At 29.6% G+C, this 22,726-nt stretch overlaps 1 protein-coding gene across 2 annotated transcripts; it reads left to right on the top strand.

Moving 5' to 3' along the window:
• The first annotated feature begins 8,636 nt into the window (after window positions 1–8,636).
• On the top strand, window positions 8,637–22,726 carry LOC124422799 (homeotic protein caudal). 2 transcript variants are annotated; one of them, XM_046959703.1, is made up of 4 exons: window positions 8,637–10,339; window positions 11,682–11,756; window positions 21,592–21,737; window positions 21,966–22,726. In XM_046959703.1, exons 1-4 carry the CDS (start codon window positions 9,457–9,459, stop codon window positions 22,122–22,124), a joined length of 1,263 nt encoding a protein of 420 aa, XP_046815659.1. In that variant the 5' UTR covers window positions 8,637–9,456; the 3' UTR covers window positions 22,125–22,726. The 2 variants fall into 2 exon arrangements, with proteins under 2 accessions (XP_046815659.1, XP_046815660.1); XM_046959704.1 differs by lacking the exon at window positions 11,682–11,756 and having other exon boundaries at window positions 8,644–10,339.

The raw sequence follows: 22,726 nt of genomic DNA, 5'->3' as shown, positions 1-22,726 counted from the left end.
TGTATTTTCACTTTGTTTAAGTAATATAAATGTGAAATATAAATTTTTTATATATATATATATACACACTATATATATATATATATACACACTTATACTAAATAAATACTTTCCTTCTTTCGCAAAGATTAATTTTTATATATTATAAAATATAAATACAAAATGTATTTAAAAAATGTTATTTCCTTTTAGTTTTACTGATAACATTTCGTAACTTATATGTTACAAAATAATGAGTAAATAATTATATATTTTATGACATTAAGTAGTACAAAATGCGATCAATTTAATTAACTTTTAACTTTTTTACTTTCGGATAAAAATCTAATGACAAATTCTTTTACTGTTACAAAATAAAATGCCAATAGAATATACTTTATGGAAATGATATTGTAAAAATTATATCGTATATCATAAAAGTAATGTTTTATTCGTTTGCAAAATTTTGATCATATTCGTAATTGAAATTTGTAGTCAAAATTCGGATAATTGAATAAACAAACAAAAATTGAATAATAATTGAATAGATAATTGATAAATAATTGGATAGATAAAAAAATGGATAATTATTTATTTTTGTAAAAATTTCTAATTTTTTTTTTTTTTTTTTTTCAATACAATATATTTTTTATGTAAGATAATACAATAGTTGAGACGTCAAGAATATTTATTATTTTTATTATCGCAGCATTTGAAGGAACGGAAGAACATCTTCCATTTTTAAAATCAATGGTCTCACTTTTTCTTTTTTTTATCTTTTTTATCTTCCCCTCTCCCTTAATCTCTCTCTCTCTCTTTCTTCCTTTCATTGTTCATTTTTGTTAGGAATATCCTACCACAATGCAAGTATTAGTTTTGTTTGAAAATGTACGAACCGGTTGGTTGTCCGAAGGACCAACCCATACTACGCTTGTTACAGCCCCTTGCTACTCTCAGGACAGCCCCATCACGAATTTTCCCATGTTAGCAATATGAGAAGGTTCAGGAAAGTACCTTTAACATTTGTTAATACCTTTACTGACAGAATTAAGCTTTTCTATAGAATTGGTAACCCGGACTTATACAGACACAATCTTTTTTCTAATGTTAACCATGACAAATTTTAAACATTTTGAAAATTCGAAGAAAATTTATTAAATGTTAAATATCAAATATAATAAATAATAAGATTTCACAAATTTGCAAATTTTCTATTATGGAAATTTATGAAATCTTATTATTCATGGTATTTTATGAAATACTATGAAATATATAAACAAAAATAACAAACATTCTAAATAAGTTCATAACTAAAAAAAGAACTTTTGACAAATATATTACAATAAATTTATAACTATCTCCAATAAAAATATGACATATATTGACAATATGACAATACAATATTTCTAAAATAAAAATACTGAAATAACAATACTGAAAAAAATGAAAAAAAAAGAAAACAACAGAGTGATACTTCACACAATGATGCAAAGAATTATCGGGATGTCTCACTCATTATTGATGATGCAATACAGGTTACTTTAGCCTTTGAAATAAGCTACAGAGTGTTTTTCATTATCTTCCTATCCATTTTTTGTTCTTACCTTTACCCTTACCTTCATAACATTCTGTGCCATTGTTGTCTTTGTTGAAAAAGGAACTGAAGAAACTTTACAAGTTTTCCTTTTTTTTTTTTAACCACTTCGAAGACACCAAATTTCTTTTATTTAAAACGTCATAAAATTGTCAAAACTTTATTTACCGATAAGATCGAAAAATAAGCTGTAACCATTTCAAGGATTTTACAAATGGTCATACAACAAAATAAATATCCTTTAAAAGAAAATTAGGTGAGGACATATAATGTACTTCCATATAATGAACTTACATATAATGTATTTTCATACAAAGAACTTACATACAATGTACTTTCATACAAAGAATTTACATAAAAATGTACTTCCACTGTAATACATACGTTCATGAAATATTTCTTTGAAGGATCCATATAATTTTTTGTTAACAGTCGTACTTTCTCTGACATTTTCAAAAGGTTTTCCTTCTGTATACCTTTCGGAAGGATCGCTTTATCCTTGTAAGGAGTACATACTTTCCCTTATTTTTCTTTTTAAAACATTTCTTTCCCTTTTTTTATCTACTCTGTAAACAATGGAACAATGATGTTACAGTCGGCACGTACGGTAGGATTTGTCGAGAAGAGAGAGAGAGAGGGAGAGAGAGTTTTTTTTTCAATAAAAAACGTATTCCGTTCTAATCAATTGATATATTTTTGAACGAATTATATCTAGTCGAAATGCATCAATTTATAATAAAAAAATGTCTCTCGCTATGCGTCAATATTTTTTTCTCTAATTTCAAATTAAATAAGCTAAAAGACATAGCTTTGTTTTATTATCTATTATTTTATTGTGACAATGTTTATGAACGTGTAAATCATACATTTATTTTCGAATAGTTAATTCCAAAATTCTTTGATTATAATTATATTAAATAATGAAGAAAATGATGATCGAATTTGTAACTTTTTTTTTTTTATTGAGGTCAATTGTTTATTGATAATCATTTTACTTTCAACGAACATACAGAGATATATTCATTCGTAATAATTGCTAATGATGACTTAATATATTACGTTATTAAAACAGAAGATATAGGATCATAAATAATTGACGCCGAAATTCACTGTAATTCACACCTTCGGCCACCGTTTATGAGTTTAGTACTCAAATATTTTGTGATAATACAATTATATTTATCGATTTATACCCGTAACCGAAGTTTGATTTATCCATTCATATACGTATACAAAGTTTCTTTTTTTCTGACTGACGAATGCTCGCTCTAGTAAAGTTTTATATGATGATGATTATATCAAACTAAGAGTAAATATTACGAACATTATCTGTAAGAGAGTATAAATGTACCTACTCGACGAGCTTATCACCAAATACGTGCTGTCGTACATCAACAATGAAGATTTAGTAGATCTTCGTTTTTGATTATGATGCTACTATTTATTTTTAAACATTTATATTTAATAAATAATATTTAAAATTAACGATATAAAATATGAAACGATAATTTACGAATGATCATTAAAATAATTATCTTTTACGATTTTATCTTTCACGAATATAAATATTAATTTATTGATCAAGTTTCAATAATGATCGATCTATTTTGACATCATATTCCAAAGAGCTTTAAATTTGAAATTTAATAGTAATGCGAAGCGATTAAATATACTAACTTGAATGCGTTATAACATCGCGTTAAGTCGTGGTATGGTTGTTAGATGGGGCCTATGAAGGCAAAGGGCTTTTAGGTACTAATTTTATGTAAAGTTATGAGACGTTGCGGTGCCCCGATGTGCTATCACGTCTTCCCGCAGGTGCAATAATCAGAAGGTTTGCAATTCGCAGTCGCAAGCCCGCAGTATAACTAAATGTTCTGTGAGGAATTTCGAATCGTCCTCGAGACTTTAGCAAAAACGAAATCTACTTTATTGCGGAACATCGCGTTAGAGTTTTTTTTTTTTTTTCTTTTACTTTCTTATTTTCTTTCTTTCTCGTGTAGATATCGCGAGTAAACAAGATTCAATGTATCAAGAAAGAATACCGGAGCGTTGTCAGATACAAATAACCTGGTATACTTTTTTCCCCATTTCTTTTTTATCTTTTCTTTTTTCTTTTCTTTTTTTTTTTTCTTTTCTTTTTTATAATCACGCTGTACAACTTTTGATCTTTCCCGACTATTTTGTCGTACAAAATTAATAATACTCGAATAATATATTCCAAAAAGATCCGAATCCGAATTTCTACTTTAATTTCGAAATAGGTAGATATTTATTTTTAAAAAGTAAGAGAGAGAGAGAGAGAGAGAGAGAGAGTGGGAGAGAGAGGGAGGGAGAGAGAAAGGGTGAAAGGCGCATAAATGCTGCGGTGCAACGTTGAAAGTACGCACGAGCATTTCTCTCGGGGCGAAGTGTTTATAGCGTCATAAAAAAATAAAAATAGAAAACATTTTTACGAGCTGATCATTAAAGCCGACTCGAAGCGAAGCAACGAAGATGTCCGCCAATTAATGTTTGCTTCAGCCACGTTCAACTTATAAGTCATGAAACGTTCGCGAAAGAAGACAAAAGAATACGGCGAGTCCGCGAGTCGCTATCAGATAGATTTTTTTTTTCTTTCTTCATCTTTTTTTTTATATCAATTCGTAGCGAGAGAAGTTCAGAGGTGTAAGGAATGATAAAAAACCTCGTAAAATTGGCATTAACAAAAAACATAGTAGTAACAAAAAAGATAGTAAAAAAATCGATTATTCCGACGATGATAATGTATTCGCAATTTAAAATTCATTATGAAACGTTAAAGTCTACACATTATTAATGTTTAGAATTAGAATTACCCTTTCTTCTATTAGATAACAGATGGATTCTTCGAGAGTCGATGAAAATTGTACGATCAGTAAAGTATATTCTCAATTACGAAGTTCGTAAACCAGTATTTCACCTGATGAGCTTTATTGTCCATAGATGACGGATGTTATTTTTATGGCGGTCAATAAATTCTTAATTTATTTATACGAGAGATATTCTTCTAACATTAGACGGCGCTGTTCTGAAATCTTTTTCCAGTTTTATTTTTTCTTTTTTTTTTTATTGGTAATTAATTTTTTAAACGTTAAGATTGAGAGATTGTTTTAGATCGATTGGTTATAATTGATTATATATTATACGGTAAGTTTTTTCTTTTTCAATTAAATCCATACTAATATTAGTCGTGAAGACAAAGTCGTAAAAAAAAAGTAATTATTTTTTCTTAACTTTTTTTGTTTTTTTTTTGTTTTTTTTTTTTTTTTTTAACACGATCATCGAAAAATATTATCTATAATAATTCATCCGAAGTATGGTTTACTCGTCACTTTTTAATTTGTTTTGTATAGTAAATGATTTAAAAATGAGTAAATATACAAATGTTAAATTAGAAAATTATTTGTTAGTTCAAATAGCTTTTTTTTTTCTAATTACTCACTCGTTTTACAATATTTGTCATATTACTTCACTTAAAACTGTGATACAGTATTTATTTCCTCATTAATGCGTTTTAATTCATCCATAGTTATTATTGATTATCTAAACCTAATAATTAATGATGAAATATATACTGTAAACGGGGCATTTGTATTGTTAAAATCATGATCGGAATTGTGTCCGAGTTGATATAATCGAACAATTGCTTCTAAAATAAATTTCTGCTATTCTCGCATGCTGATAAGATTATACATAAGTATTTATTATAATCCATTTGGATTAAACTTTATTTTTGGAAAACGAAAACTACAAGAATTTTTAAAAATCCAAAATATACGATGTTTTGTAATTACTTATGTAAAAAGGAGCTTCAGGAAAGATAAGTAAACATGAAAGGAATCAGGCATGACATTAAGAAAAAGATACATCGTAGGGTATAAAATTATCCTATATGGATGTAAAATGTTTAAGGATAAAAAAGAAAAAGAGTGAGATTAGAAAGATTACGGACTGTATGTGTACTTTTAGAGAGCATAACACGCTATGTTCCAGCTCGATGGGAAGATAGTTCTTTGCTAATTGTTTTATTAGGAATGTTTATACCACAGTTAAGTGCAAAATATTTTTCAACAAGTATGTAATAACTTGTGTTGTTTCTGTTAAAATCTGTGGTCAATGATGTAAATGAAGTTTACTAGATAACGCTAAAAATCTTAATAAAATCTCAATAATATGCTATGATAAGTGCTATGATCAAATAAAACCGCATACGCATAAGCAAAAGTTATAATTTATTACTATCGAATTTAAATTATCGTATAAGCAGTATTAAAACGTGAACATGGACGGTATACTTAATGATTAAAGTGCAAAAATGACTTTGACTTTTTTTTTCCTATTTAATCTAAACATTTTGATATGATTTAGCGTTATGTTTGCGACAATTTATTGTATTTTTATAGTGTGCATATTATTTACAGATATTTTCAATAAATATGTGATATCGCTTTGAAAATAGTCAATCAAAATGATCATGTGGATTTTTTTTCTATTTTACTAATTTTTTTTCTTGTCCGAGATCAAATTTGTCACTTGCGAAGAAATTTTTTCATCGCATTGTCAAATGCTACAAATATTTTGACATCTTCGAAAGTCATAAATAGAGTGAATAATTTAAAATCGCTACTGTTAACCTTGGATAATAAGGAAGCTGGTATATCTTTTAAAGGAACTATAAAACAATTTCGCTCTTTTCTCTTGTTCTTGCCCTCATGGTATCTTCTTTGATAAAGTAAAGCGACAAAATGGTCAGTTAGTATTCACAATAGGTACGCTTCTGTCCTTTTTCTTTTTTTATTATATACTGTAATCATATAATGATCCTTTGATGATTCTTGTATAAGTAATAATAAAGTGATATATAATAATGAAAGAAATATACTGTGATGTTTCTTTTTTATCATAATGATTTAGAGAAATTTTTGAAAGTAAAACGAATAACTTTTTTTCTTCCTATCTTTATCCTTTCTTTTCTTTTTTTTTTTTCAACATACCTTCGACGCATAAAACGGCAACATATTTTACATACTAATATAAAATCAAATTTCACATACAAATATTTATTGGGAAGATTTTTTTGTTGTTTATTCTAACGAATCTAACGTTAATTAACGAAACCAAAGGAATGAAGAAAGATTAATTATGATGTTACTGCTTGATTATCGTTCGTTGCTTAATTAAAACGAGTCGTTGATAATCAGAGATATCACGCATGAGCAGACGTGATCGGAGAGGATAGGGGATAAAGTTTGGTCCGGATGGAAGGAGAACGAAACGTGCGAGAGAAAAGGAATGCGAAGAGGAGTAAGGGGATAAAGAGAAAGAAAAAGAAAGAGAGAGAGAGAGAGAGAGAGGGTATAGAGACAACCGTAGGCGGAGCGTTTCGAAGCGACAGGCAAAATGGGCTTAAGGGACTGCCAGTTGTGGCTGCAAAAGAGTCAATATTGTGACACAAGACATTGTCGTTGGTTTCGTCAGCTGCCATTATGCCGAAAGATTATTTGCTACTTCTAGAACCTATGCAATAGACTTTTCACATCGTAACATTTTGCCATTGCCGTGATTTCATATCGATACTATCGCATATACGTCATTTCTAAATATCATTCCTGTCAACCTATTTTTCCATGGATAAGATTCAACAGATAAAAGATAAGATGAAATGAATATAGATCGTTTTGGAATATTCCTTTTTTTTTTTTTTTTCGATGATTAAAAGTTGATCATCGGGATAATTTGATTTAAATTTGATCAATTCGATTTACGTTAATTCATGATAATTAATAAATGTGATAATTAACAAATGATTAAGTTTCAAATGAATCCAATCTTTATATGTGATCTTTATCAAATAAAATATGTTTTAAATTTAAGATCCTATATCTAATTTATTAATTATGATATTACGATTTAAGAAATTAAAGAAATAATCCAAGGTATGTTGATTGTATATAATGGTAAATTCTATAAACAATGATTATCGATTTTATTCATATCTAAAATAAGCAAAGAATTTACGACCGTAAATTTTATTCCGAATGTTTATGAACTTTCTTTATCATCATAATTTATATTAGTGGTACCGAATTATGTATTTCAAATCAATTAGATATTTCAAAGTTGAGCGCACATATAAATTCAATTTTTTTTTCATCGATTATATATTATCCATGATCATTCACGATTTGTTGTCGTCTCTTATGTAATTTTTTAATTTCTCCCTTATAAAAATGTATTATCTGTAATGAAAAATACGTTCCAAGATGAACTTAAACATCATTGATTTCATTTGGAAATTTTTTATTACTTTATGGGATGTTTCATAGATCTAAATAAATAAATGATAAATATTCCATAGATTATAATTATTATTGCATTATAATTATTACAGTAATAATAAATAAATAAATAAATAAATAAATAAATGATTTAAACAATGATAACTTGCCAACCAGAAAATTTTATTCTTTTTGATCTATAAGATTGAAAATAATTTATGCCATATTATTAAACTAAATGCACCATAACATCTTCCTCAATAGCACGCATGGTTAAGGTATATTTGTTCAAAATAAAATCTGTTCAAATGTCAGAGATTTAAGTCGAATGTAATAAAAACTTTTAAATAGCGTAAATAATTAATTAACATCTTAAAGTCAAGTTATAATACATTATGTCGATTATTTTGCTTCGTTAGTTAAAAATTAACAAACGTGTTATCTTAGAAAAATAATTCGATTAAAAAAAGAAAAATTGTATGAACAAATATAACACGGCTGATTAATATAGTCTTTAGAATATGTTGCTATTTTATTTTGCGCAATATTTTGCATTTAGTCTATTAATGCTATTGATTTCTTATAATAATAAAAAAATTTATTATAATCACTTGATGGCTAATAAGATAATGATAGTTAAATATTATAAAAACAAATATCTAAAAATTAAAACAGTCTAGGTGATAGTTTGAATTGAGTTGGTTGTCGGATTAAAAAAAAAAAAGAAAAAAAAAAAGAAAAAACCGAAAAATAAAAGAAAAATAGATAAATATCCACCGATTTGTTGATTTTGTCAAAAAATATTGATTCTAACAAGAAGAGAAATTGTTTTGAAGTAAGAGAAGAAACATCGTAATCGTCAACAATGCGTGGTGGTGGTAGTGATAGTGGTGGCAGAGGCGTGGGAGCCGCCTGGCAAGTCTCTTTATCGTACGGCCGTCGGGACGTCCATTAGGCGCCATTTCGGTTGGTCGACAGGCAGAGAGAAATCGGATTGGTTGATTCAAAGTGGTGGGGATAGAGCGTCGTGTAGGCGGCATCCTTTATAAAACGGTCGCACCCTTCTTTCTTACAGATGAGTTGATCCAGTCCTCAGTAAAACATCACTTCTAACCGTGAAACATCATTGACAATATCGTTTATAGTCTCTCGTCTATCATCTATCGTTTACTCATTTATCATTCGTTATTATCCATTATTTTTCTCGGCAGTTATCATAAACGTTTCCTTGTTTCCATTGCTAATTATTTAAAATAAAATAAAAATCGTTCATTATTGAGTTCCAATATTTGTGAATAAAAATTTGAAAATACTTATAGTGTGTGTCAACGGTGAAAGTTTCTTGTTGTAAATCATCCGAAAAATGTTATAATAAACTATTTAATTTTGTGATATATATTTTTGTTAAATTTGTATATAATCATCACGAAGAAATAGGAAAAAAGAAAAAGATTGTCAAATTAATCAGTGTTTCTAAGAAAGAACAACAACAAGTTACTTGGACAAAATAACGATTTGATCAGTGATTTCAATATTTTCATCTTTGTTACGAAAACTATTGATTGTTACTAAAATATCATAATAATGACTGATTTCACTGGTATCGGCATGGTTCCATATTACAATCATATCGTCTACCGTCAGCAACAACAATATCCGCCACAACAGGGGTATCCGCAGCAAATGCAGCAGCATACACCCACGCAACAAGTACAACAACATGCAGTTGCGGCTGCAGCAGCAGCCGCAGTAGCTGTAACAGATTCCGCACAACAATATTGGTACACAGGTTACAGTCATGGACATGCCCAACCGACGACTCACCATCATCACCAAAATACAGGATCACCACAATATTTCGAACACACAGATGTTTTCACGGGGTGGCCGGCTCATCATCACACACATCATTACAGTCCACATTACCAATACCAGCATCATACAACTTATCAGCAACCACAGATGCAGCAACAACTACAGCAACCATTACAGCAGCAGATTCACTACCATCATCATCAAGTTCCACTACAGAGATCACCGATGATTCAGCAACTTCCGCCTCAAAGATCACCAATTCAGCAGCAAGAACAAATGACTCAAACAGGTATCAATTCTTGGACCGGTCCGCTGAGTCCACCTACTACCGTTAGCGGTAGCGAAATCAGCAGCCCTGGTGCGCAATCTGTTTCACTAGAGAACAATAATAACTACTGTTATCAAAATGGTACAAACAGCGTAAATAGCGCAAACAGCGCAAATAGCGTAAACAGCGCAAACAGCGCAAATAGCGTAAACAGCGCAAATAGCGCAAACAGCGTAAACAGCGCTAATAGCGCTAATAGCGCTAACAGTGTAAACAGCACACAAAGCACAAACAGTAATAAGGAGAATAACTCAAAACCGGGATTAAACAGGAGTCCGTTCGAGTGGATGAGAAAACTGTCCTATCAAAGTCAACCGAACCCAGGTTCGTGTTACTTCTTTTCTTTGTACATCTCTCATCTTTTCCTAATTCATCATCTCTTAATCCTTCATTTCGAAAAATTGTTCACTTTGTTAATTGGAATATAAGTCGAATTCAGAGTAGATTCTTTGTCCGAACAAACTTTCTTCAAAGAATTTATTGACAAATTTAATCGTCATCATACATGATCGATGACGGTAATTGAAATGAAATACTTTTCATTATTACCGATAAGCAGATATATTAAATTAAGGGATTACAAATTAAAAGATTAAAATTCTTCGAATATTATCGATATTTCTGTTTAAATGTACTGTTAAGTTTATTCTATACCGGTCTAATATTTATTTATCTCGGTGACATTATAAATGTAAATAATACGCTTTCGAAAGATAGTAATTTGAAAGTTCAAAACGTATTTCAATTTCTACCGAATTTCTTATTCCAATCTCCCTCGTAACTTATTATTCGTGTTGCTTTTCTCGTGCTGCTTTTTGTTTGTTTTTTTATCTTATCTCACGTTTCGATATCGTATAAAGAAACGAAGATCGAACCAATCCGGAGATTATAATTTGCCAAAGATGAAATAGTAATCATAATAGGTATAATGATAATTCGGGTTAGTTTATGTTTTACAAGAAAGCAAAAACACAGTAAGAGAAATGTGTTTGTAAAGTTTCCAACAGATGTAATTTTTTCTATAATTAAGGGATTTAGGAAAAAAGAGAGAGAAGACCTCGATCATATCACGTATATACGTACGATTATAAATACATCTGGGCGGACTAGATACGGGAAATAATGTAAATACGGTAACAGACGGGCAAACACCTAATTGTTTTCAAATATTTGTAAGATAATCTCTCTCGTCTCTCATAAAGCTCGATATTTTACTGGACCATACGGAAAGAAAGAAAGAAAGAGAGAGAGAGAGAGAGAGAGAGAGAGAGCCTCTTCCATTTTCAGTAAATGATCCTGAATCAACAAGCGCGTTGGCGAGGGAAAAAAAATCAATCCTTTAGAAATATTTTCTTATCAACTTTAAGCGGAGAAATTTCCGCGAGTTATGATCGATCGGATAACTTTTGAAAATTCGTCCGTAAATAATTTTTCAAGGTTACCTGTTAAACGCGAAGAAATACAACGTATGTATATTGATTTATATCGAACGTATTTACGTCTTATGAGAAAGGTCGTACAATTAACATCGTGTTTTTATTTTTTTTTTTTTTTCTTTCTTTCTTTTTTCTCTTGATTCTTACAAATCCTCGTAATCTCGTGAGATTTAAAATAAATTTTACGAGATTTGTCCTAGTTCTGCGAGCTTGATCTTGTACTGTTGCAGTGTGTGACGTAGCCACAGCCTGCAACACGAGTCAGGCTACGACGCTTCACGAGTTCTGCATCCTCGACAGCACCGGTACGAAAATCTTATTAATAATTATCGTACCGTTTTCATTTCCTCCTTATTTCTATTATATTCGTTTTACGTTACTGAGAAAACGTTCTCTAATTCGATTTGAAATTAGATACGTTTTCGCGTTGCATGCGTCATTGAAAATGTTTATGGCATGTTCGATAGATGAATTTTAATTTTTCTGATTAATTATCGATGTAATAGAGTTGTAATAATTATTTGCTCGAAGTGTGCTCATACGCTTTGGCTTTTACGCATAGAAAAAGAAATGGAGAAAGAAAAGTAAATACAAAAATAGAATTAAAATTTTTCTAAAAAGCAAACAATTTTTTAAATTAAATTATATTTATGATAAATGATAATTATTTTTCTATAGAATTGATCGATTCGATTAAACCGTATTTTTTCTACATCATATCTAGTCAAATTTTAAATATATTCACAATAATATATAATTATATTATTAAAACTTATTAATTTCGATCTAAAGATTTTATTTATACGATGTCTGTTTTTACATTCATTTTCATTACATAATCATGGTTTGAGTATTTAAGTATATCTTCTTTCTTTCGTTTTTTTTTTCTTTCTTTTTTGTTTTTTTGGCATACACGAAAAAGCTTACCGTCTTGCAACTGAATCGTTCGCAATTATCTAGACCTTTTCTTTTCTATCTCTATCTCTTATTCTTCCTTTTATTTTCTTTTTCACTTTCTAGACCTGATCTTTTCTTTTTTGCTTCTTCGTTTCTGTCTTCGTTTTCTTAGACAGCATTATTTCATGACCGTGCGACCCTCCGATACCTTCCAACGGTTATTATCTGCATTTTATGGTTATATTGCAGGCGGCCGCTGCATCGTATAACATCGGATCGCACGATTCAAAACAGTATTACGATTTTCGTTCTTAAAACTTGTACGCTCGTATACCTGCCGATGCAGCAAATCATTTGTCCTCTACTTTCTACTTAGAAAAGCGGACGGGCAGATGAGCAGACAAGCAGACAAGAAGCATCGTTTTTTTATGCGCCGCGAATATTTCTTTTCTTTTTCTTTTCTTCGAGCATATGTGTATATATATATATATATATATGCGTGTGCGTGTGTGTGTGCTCTATCTTTGAGTCGAGTAGCGGCCACCATTTTGGTATCTCGCTGCAATCAAACATCGCGAACAGAGGAGACTACGAATGTTTTCCTTCGAATCGAGAGATCGTTAACCCTTTATGAAGGAGAGAAAACCGACGTTACAATAATATTTCTTCTTCTTTAACTACGATAGATGCTTGTACGTTTTGTTTTATTAAAGTAGGGACTCTGTGTATGTAAACACGTGCGAATTTATTACGCAACTCGTCGTTACAATAGGTTTTAAATCATTTATGATTTTGATTGTGACTGTTACGCGACGAGAATTTCTAAACATTTTTGTATCTGCGAATATCACTAGGTAACTGATTTTTCGTACTAAATATATTCTTTATTTTTATTGCATTTATATATATATATATATATATATATATATATATATATATGTTTGTATATATAAATTCATTAAAGCCGTCGGTCGTAAAATTAAACGTTGTAACATCAAGCGTTGTATAAGATTGAAGGACGATTTAATTAACGTCATAAACTATTTGTCTATTTAGAGTCATTTTATATTAACTTTTATATTAATATATTATCACGTCGTCCATTTTCGTTTTTTAATGAATTTTATAATTATTCAATTATTGCTATCAAAGCGAAGGTGGATCGAAAGATCAAATAGAATTTAAAGGATACCTGTTCTATAGTTCAAAGATCAATTTCCATGATATAAATATACAAGACAATTTTTCAAGATAATTTCAAGATCAAATATCGTTTGATAAGAATTTATCAAGAATATAATCTCTAGAAGTTCTTCCATATTCTATCAAAAAATTTTTCTTAATTGATTTTAACAAGTAAATTACGTTTGATATATATCATTAGGGGGGAAAAAAGACGAAATAACAAAAATCGAAAGTGTCAATGAAAAGGTTAATTTTATTTATCCTTCCTTGACGATCGCGTTGTATTTTAAATTTAATCTTCAATTAATTATATTTAATTATGTTTATTTAGTTATGTTTACCTTTAACAATGATTTCTTTTGCCGACAGTAAAAATTAATTTTTATTTATTTGGTAAATTCATTATTTTTCTAACTTTTAATCATTCGTTTTGTCCTAGGGATCTAACTTCTAATGCTTCTATTACATTTTTACTTTACTAACTTTTTGCCGTCGGTCACGTTCAAGCGCTTTTTCAGATATCTTTTATTGATATCTCTCGTTGATATCTGGATACAGATACAATGAATAGGTATCTTTCTCTATGTACATATACGAATTTGTATATACGAATATATACAAATAGTAAATAAATTCTGTAATCCGTATAAGACATTAATTATAATCTTTGAAATTCTATTATTAATAGATCATAATGAATTGAAGGAGAAATAGTTTCGAGTACTTTTCTGACTTTCAAATTTATCTAAGTGAAGAGTAGAAAAGAAAAGAGATAACGTTCGCTTATTATTAACATGTTCCTGTATAGTTTTTGAAATTTAAAGTTATATTTCCATTATTTTGCTAGGTTTTAAGATTTTGAGTTCTTCGGTGAAAGCCATTATCGAAGTTGTCGACACTTGTTCGAGTTGGTTTTAAAAGAATTCTCTTTGAAGGGAAAAAAATGAATACGCTTAATTCTCTTTGGTCAATCATTATATATTTTTACATTATTCTAAACGTTGCTGTTAATTTGATTATCAGAGAGATTTTCATATCGGTAATTATGATAATATGAAATTTATTTCGATTGAAAATAAAATGGCAAAAGTTAGGATAAATTAATGAATCGCGTAAAATGAAAAATTAGTATGTACAATTTTTTAAGAGTAGTGAAATATTTTTACGAGCCAATAACGAGTTGGTAAGTTAACGAATTAATCAAATATTATTAATTCGGTAATTTTATAATTTTTATATGAATACCTATGTGTAAAATTTCTATGGAATCGGAAATCAATAATTTTGTTCATTTTTAACATTAAAAAAGACGTTCATTTTATATATACAAATATAAAATGAACGTCATTTTGCAAATAATCTTTCAATTTATTGGGAATTTCAATCCTTTTATTCCGGCTATGCGTTTACAAAAAATGTGATTGTTATAAATTGAGTGCGCGCATTGCCGACGACTCAACACTAAGATGCTGATGCATAAATTGATTATGACGTAGGATAGAATTTTCTATTCTCCAAACTTTGCAATAAAGTTTATAACATTCACCTGATTATTTTCTCAAAATAATCGTAATAATTGTAATATATTTCTTCTTACTTTTATTCTATATTTTTAATTTCAAAGTGATAAAATTATAAAAAGAACATGGTACGGTAGATCATAGAATCAACACAGTTTCAACACTGAAGACAGTAATACTTTGATTTTCCTTTTCTTATCCTCATTAGTATAAATTTTCGAGCTTAATTATTTTTTGTTGCTGAATTATTCGCAAAAATTGTCTTTGAACTGTTATCCATTTTAGTTTGAAATTTATTTTTTAGTTTGTCGTTGTTTTTCTCATAAGATAATAAAACATAGGGATTAATGTCCACATTTCTTCCTTTTTTTTTTTAAACTTCAGTACATTGTAAATTTCATCGATATCAAAAGAAGAAAAACATATTCGTAAAAATGGATACATGAGACATTACAATATTGATCTTAAATATTTCTAATAAAAAAATTGTTTCCCAGGCAAAAGACATCCGTGATTCAGGATGTATCATGGTTCAAGTAAAAAACAAAAAAAAATTATATTTTGAATAAATAACGGGGGAAGAAATTATTTCCTTTGCTCGTATAAAACTTCTCTAGAAGGATCACATAAATCCAAAAATGTTGAATATACTTCGTGAAACCACTTATCACATTTCACACGTTGAATCCAGTCGTCTTGTTTCGATGCACAGCTGCATAACTCTCTACACTCGACACATTCAGTATTATCTTCTTCAGTATTATCTCAAAACTTTCTTCGAATTCTTAGGTTAAGAAATATGAAATATTTTCACTCCAAGATGAATTTTCCGTAACATTTTTAAGTTTGTACTTTATTATCTAACCTAAGAATTTTTTTACTCGATCAGATGATCCACTTGTTTTTTTTTTTTTTTTAATAATACTATTTAAATACTATATTGATGCACTGTATTTAGAAAAAATCATTATGTTTTGATTAATCGTTATTAAATTATGATTTAAAGAAGAAGCAGAACACTTTTGAGAATATTTAATTTCTACATTACAAATAACTTATTTAATTTCTTAATTGAACAGTTCTAACATTAAAAGTATTTAAAAATCGAATCGAATCAATAAAATATTTACAAGACCGAATCATTTCAATACTTGATTGACAACAATATTTCATATGAAGAAATGTGAAATAAAATATAATATAATATGTATATATACAGTTGACGTATATATATATATACATACTGTAAAAGGATGTAGTAGTTTGTACTTATTTACCCTTTGAGGGTGTATTTATTTCTCCGTCGGAGCGAAAGGGTTAACACGGTCTTTGTCGCGTGGATCGTTTTCGGTACACAATGAATTTCATTTTCAGGCTAAATGATATTTTTGTTATTTACTGATAAAATGCAAGAAAACAATTATTGGTATTACTATTTTATACTCTATGATGATGTTTGCAATACTTGTTAAGCCATGCGCCGATAACGGTACATACGGCGTAGTGATGAGTTGTCAGTTGCGCAATACAGTTTTCTTTCGTTACAAGCATTTACTTTGCAATTGGCTGGCTAAATATTTGCATTATCGTGAAAGAAAAAAAAAGAAAAACAATGACAGAAAGAAGATTAAATTATAAAAATATTTACTAGGGAAAGGTCATACAATAAGCATCGACAATTAATATACAAGCGTTGATTCGCCATAAAAATTAATCGCTAGAGACATATATTTATTTGGTATAAGTCATGGAATTAATAAAGAAAATTAAAGAAAATTAAAAAGTAATTAAAAGTGGAAGAAATTAAAAACAAAAAAATCAAGTTTTTCGTTATTTCTGTTTATTTTCAATATAAATTCAACTTATTTCTTTGTTATGTATTATGCATTTCATAATATTAATATTTAATCTACCAATGAATAAATTTTCAGTTTACAAAAAACAAAAGAATAGATAAATTTTTACAGATTTTTTAAGCTCTATAATGCATACCTTTTAATAATACACGTAGCTTGAAAATGAAACTTGCTTATAAATGGTTTGGCAATGATTAGTGTTAAACTAAACATCTTCACATTTTCACATCTTACAAAAGTATTTTGTAAAATTGAAACGCAATTGGTTCAGTTATTTCGTTAATTTTTAATCTAAAATGATTTATAATTAAACGGGTGATACTTTAAACATTTTCAAGCAATTGGTTTAAAATTTCAAGCATAATAATTTCCACAATAGTAGAGACATTATATGTAAGATTTCATTATCTTTGAAGTAGCCAATATATTGATAAATCATAGTTGAAAGAAAGTTTAAGTATAATGACATACCAACGCAAATACTTAGATTTAGTAAGCGTCATGATTTCTACAGAACTTTAAACAGAATTGAAAGATTCTATTCTTACTAACAATTATAGCAAGACTAACGTTATATATGTTTCTCATAATAATGATTACAAAAGGAATTCTTCTTGAGAAACAATTATATCTATTTATTGCCAAAAATAATACATTTAAAATCTTATATTTCAGGTAATCTTATGTTTTATTTTCTTTTGTTTTTTTCTTTCTTTTTTTTTTTTTTTTTTCTTTAAGATTATACAAAAATTAGAAAAGTTGAAATTGATCGACAAACATATCGATACTTAAATTTATTATATCACTCAAAAAAAAAAAAAAAAAAAATATATCAATATCTAATAATACAATTTATATTTCAAATGTGTATCATTTTAAATATGTAAAATAATCGAAATTAAAAAATCATCTTACATATAATAACGTACGATTGTACGTATTCTTTCTTTCGTTTAATCGCTTCCATTCATCGTCAATCCCGTCAATTCTAAAGTGTATAACGTTTCACAGGAACATTCCGCAAGATTATCGAAAAGAATCCTCTTGGTCCATAACTCTTGGGGCTATTTGAAACATATCTACTCGTATACAAATGTGAGATGGCACAATACGAGTAATTGTGATGCCACTGACGAATAGGACCCCGGCGAGATGCGTGAACGTTGGAGAGTTCCGCGAGGGGTTGAAGAGACACGGGGGTGGATTCAGTCTTGGCAGGGAAAGCAGGGCACGCGCTTTTGCCATTTCGTACCTCGAAATGGAAGAGCAAATGCTATAATGGGGTGGCAACGGGTCCCACGAGCGTACTTTCTTCTCTCCCTCGACTGTCTCTCTGCGTTCTCTCTCTCTCTCTCTCTCTCTCTCTCTCTTTCTCTTTTTCTATTTCTCTCTCTCTCTTCTTCTATCTTTTTCTCTCTTATCACACGCAACACCAACACGTTTCAGTCATCTCGTTCACATTTCTCTCTCTCTCTCTCTTTCTCTCTTTCTCTTTTTCATGGATGCACTTCCAACCAGATATTTTTATCGCGATACAATTCGCCTTGATCTCCTTTCGATGATTTTTGATATTTAGAGTGAAAGATTATGAAATTCTTTATATATTCAAAGATCTAAGAGACGTACATGAATGATTACTTAAAATGATAGCTTATCGGTTGATGACAAATGGAAAATAATTAAAGTAATTATAATGTAGATATCGATATAAGATATCATTTTATTCTTTCTCCACTCCCCCCCCCCCGCCCGACTAAAAAAAAAGGTGTAACTATGTTCTGAAAGATCCTTTAACGCGAAAAGTATGAAAAAAGAAAAAAAAAAAAAAATGAAGAGGATCATAAAATTATGTCCGTGATTCTAAACGTACACCAGCCAGTAATCCACGAATAAACAAGCACGACGTTCTTGCGTATACGTTTTACAAACACAACCTTTAAAATTCTTCCATCCGAGACTTCTGGTATCAACGACCGGGATGTATCCTTATCATTGGTGTCTAGCACCGAATTTCATAATTTTTCCACGGCTGCGTTGCCGTAAATACGAGACAAAGAGTTAGTAAAAAGTGATACAGTTGTAACGTAAAATGAGAAATAAATATTTCATTCAAGGAATGAAATACTCTTTACAATTATGATGATATTCAGAACGATTCTATGATAGTGCGATTATGATTATGATAGAATCGTCGACAACCTTGACAAGTCGACGGATAATCGTCACGAAGTGTTCAGATATCGAAAAGATGAAAAAGGCCGACGGTAATCCCTTACTGAGTCACGCAAACGCTCACACAGGACTATGTTGAAACGACACACTAGCTTCTCTCTCTGTCTCTGTCTATCTGTCTGTCTGTCTGTCTGTCTGTCTGTTTCTCTGTCTGTCTGTCTGTCTGTCTGTCCGTCTCTCTCTCTCTCTCTCACTCTCTCTCTCTTTCTTTTGCCCTTTCAAACAACCACATCCGTGTCATGCGAGTCTCCAGAGAGAAACCAAAAAAACGTTTTTGGATCTGAAAAGTTCAGGTGTTACATTTCGTGGAAATTGGACGGGTTTGTGGAAGTCGAATCTCATGAAACAACAAACTCCTTCTCGACTTCGTCCACGTTGACTCTTTCCTCTTTCTTTTTCATCTTCACTTCTTTGGTCGGGCGTTTGTATATAAAAATAAAAAGCTCGAAAGCTTCAGATATAAAAAAAAAAAAAAAAAATAAAAAAATAAAGAAAAGAAAAGAGGAAGAAAGAAGAAAACAAAAAGTGAAACGACGAATTCAAAGTGACACAGTTGTATGCCAACTCGGAAATTTTGTTTTTTCTTTTTTTTCTTTTCTTTTTTTTTTCTTTCGTTTTCGATTACGATCTTTAAAGATAAAGTCTGTCTTTCGATAACGGTTTACGAATATTTCAGATATGTGTTTACGTGCATCATACCGAATGAAACCGAAGACGAATCGCGCTTTAAACGTCGTCAAATATTTACAGATTTTGAGAAGATGCGTAAACGTCAAAGGGAAGGATTTATCGTCTTGAGAATCATGATTTCAACGTCATTGCCGTCGGTTCAACGATAGTTAGACACATACTTATATACTCAGCTTTTTTATTTCTTTTCTTTTTTTTTTAAGTCCCCTTACATTACAAGGAATTTCGTACGTTTGCCGTGATTCTGGATAGTAGAGCCATCATAGATATGAGATAGGAGGCTTGATGTACTTACGTTTCGATAACGATCTCTCGTAATCCCAATAGAGATTCGAAAACTTAAAGCCTAATATACTCTAAATGTATTTTCATTGGCTTAAATGGTATCTCACAAGGAGAGTATATCTGCTTAAAATTAATATAACATTAAAGACACAAATCCTTCGATATCATTTCATCATATCATAGCATGGGCAAACTATAAAAAAAAAAGAATAATAATAATAATAATCACCATAATAATAACAATAATCATAATAACAATAGTCATAATAATAATAATGATGTTTATTCAATATTATTTAGAAGATGAATCATTGCAGCTGATGCCATCATTTAATGTTATTCATCGTACAAAATAATACATTTTAATCTTTCAATAAAATCCGCTTTGGATTTTATTTTTTTTCTTTTTTTTTTTTTTAGCAAGAAATAGTGTGTCAGCCAGCCATACTGGATCCACCTATTTGAACGGTCAAAAAATCTAAGGTCGAAGCCTATTCGTGATGCTTCGAAGACCTCGAGTCCTCTTATCGAGGAGTGGTGGATTAACGTGCACGCCTTTGATCTCGCCGGCTAGCCTTATCTAATCGGTGTCTCTTTCCTCTCTGTTCCTCTTATATTCTCTCTCTCTCTCTCTCTTTTCTTTTCTCTCCCTCTCTCTCCCTTTCTCTCTCTCTCTCTCTCTCTCTCAACCGGTCCTTCTATACCTAGCTTACTATAGCACTCTCTTCCATTCCGTATTCCATACGAATGTAATCGGTTCTCTTACTACGCCACGTCGCGTAAAGATATTCACACGTCGTGCTCAATACCATAGTCGGCTTCCTTTTTCGTTTTTCCTCTATCCTCTTTGATTTTATAGCCTATAAAGAATTTTCTCGTACAGTAAAAAAACTTGGTTTTTTTTTCTTTCTTTCTTTCTTTTTTTTTCGGTTATCGAACGAATAGGATAATTAATAGCTTGAGAATTAATTTTTATTTTTTTTCTACTTTTTTTTTCTACTTTTCTTTTTTTTTTTTTTTCTTTTTTTTTTCTCAGTATCAATATAAGTATCTGCAATGGATCCTTATCGCGCAGTTTAATAACGATAGTAATAGAGCGAAAGGGATAAAGAAGTTTTCACGATACTCGCGATAACGTTTCGTTATCTTCTAGCCAACGAATCTATTCTAAGAATATATGTACTCGTGATTTTTCGTTATTTCAATGATTTCTTCTTTCGTTTATTTTTTTTTTTTTTATTATTAGACAAATTTGCTTTAATTTATACTATACTAATTATGATATAATGTACTAATATACTAATAGATTTTCATAATATTCTTTAATATGGTTTTCTGTAATGTGCTTAGTTGTAAATAATTTGAATTGAACAATGAAAATTGTCATTGAATTTAACGAATGATAATGAAGACGGAATAAGAGAAACATGAAATTCATCGACAATTATTTTATATTATATTTCTTTCTTTTTTAGGAAAAACTCGGACCAAAGACAAATACAGAGTGGTTTATTCGGATCATCAAAGACTGGAACTCGAAAAGGAATTTCATTTTAATAGTTATATTACGATCCGACGTAAAACAGAACTTGCCAGCTCTCTTAATCTTTCTGAACGACAGGTAATTTTTGAGAATGATAATTTATAATATAATACCTGTTTATCATTTGAAAAGTATTATGATAGTTAAAGAAATCATCGAGGAAAACACATCAATAGTTAGAACAATAAATATCGAATAGTTGTCGATAATTTTATATCGTTCAATATCACTGATATAAATATATATATATAAATTTTGTTAATTCAAAAGATCCTTTCAAATGGACATTTTTTTCGATGTTAACAGGTCAAAATTTGGTTCCAAAACAGACGAGCGAAACAAAGAAAACAAATGAAGAAACGGGAAGAAATGGAACAAAAAATATTTAAAAATCCGGAAACACTTACTTTGGAAGAAAGAAAAGCACGTATGGAAGATAGGATCTGGTGGAGTTACTTGCAATAAAAATAGGAAAATAAATACACACTTTGCAACTATAATGTGTAAACTCTGTATATAGATAATATATAAGACATTAATATATGTAAGACTCTAATAATTAATTTATGACACGTTTAATTAGGATGTATCAGCAATAAGACACTATTTTAACGCTGAAACGCTCTCGCATTGGATTTAAAATTTTAAATTTTAACATACTGTTCTTAACCTTGGAAAGCAAATAATTTGTTATTTATATAAAAAGTAAAGTATTCACATTATTAGAATTACCAATTTTCAATGATGTTCGGGACAATAATAAAAAAACTTCCAATGCTAAATTATTGTATATAAGGGCATAAGAAGAAGAAAGAGAATATAACGTGTAATAAATTATTAATTAAAGTCTTATACATTTAGTTGCCAAGTGTTGAAATGTAATGATTTGTGATTTTACTATAAAAAAAATTTGAAATCTAAAAGTGATACACTATATTTAATACCTGAAAGAAAAGTTTTCTTTCTTTCTTGTTAACTAAAAAATCTGATGCGTAATGCTTCGTGAAGCATTATTTGAAGTTTACTTTATTAAACGCTTAAATAGACGAAAATTAATATTTTTTTAA

The sequence above is a fragment of the Vespa crabro genome, chromosome 3, assembly GCF_910589235.1.
Source record: "Vespa crabro chromosome 3, iyVesCrab1.2, whole genome shotgun sequence".
Classification (NCBI taxonomy): Eukaryota; Metazoa; Arthropoda; class Insecta; order Hymenoptera; family Vespidae; genus Vespa; species Vespa crabro.
Note: the sequence above shows the minus strand (reverse complement) of the source record. Positions and strands in the feature narration are given on the sequence as shown.

Excerpts from the sequence above, each read along its gene's own strand:
- LOC124422799 (XM_046959703.1), top strand. The coding sequence starts at position 9,457 with ATGACTGATTTCACTGGTATCGGCATGGTTCCATATTACAATCATATC. Across the intron at positions 10,340-11,681 it reads TCAAAGTCAACCGAACCCAG|TGTGTGACGTAGCCACAGCC; the intron begins GTTCGTGTTACT and ends GTACTGTTGCAG. Across the intron at positions 21,738-21,965 it reads TTAATCTTTCTGAACGACAG|GTCAAAATTTGGTTCCAAAA; the intron begins GTAATTTTTGAG and ends CGATGTTAACAG.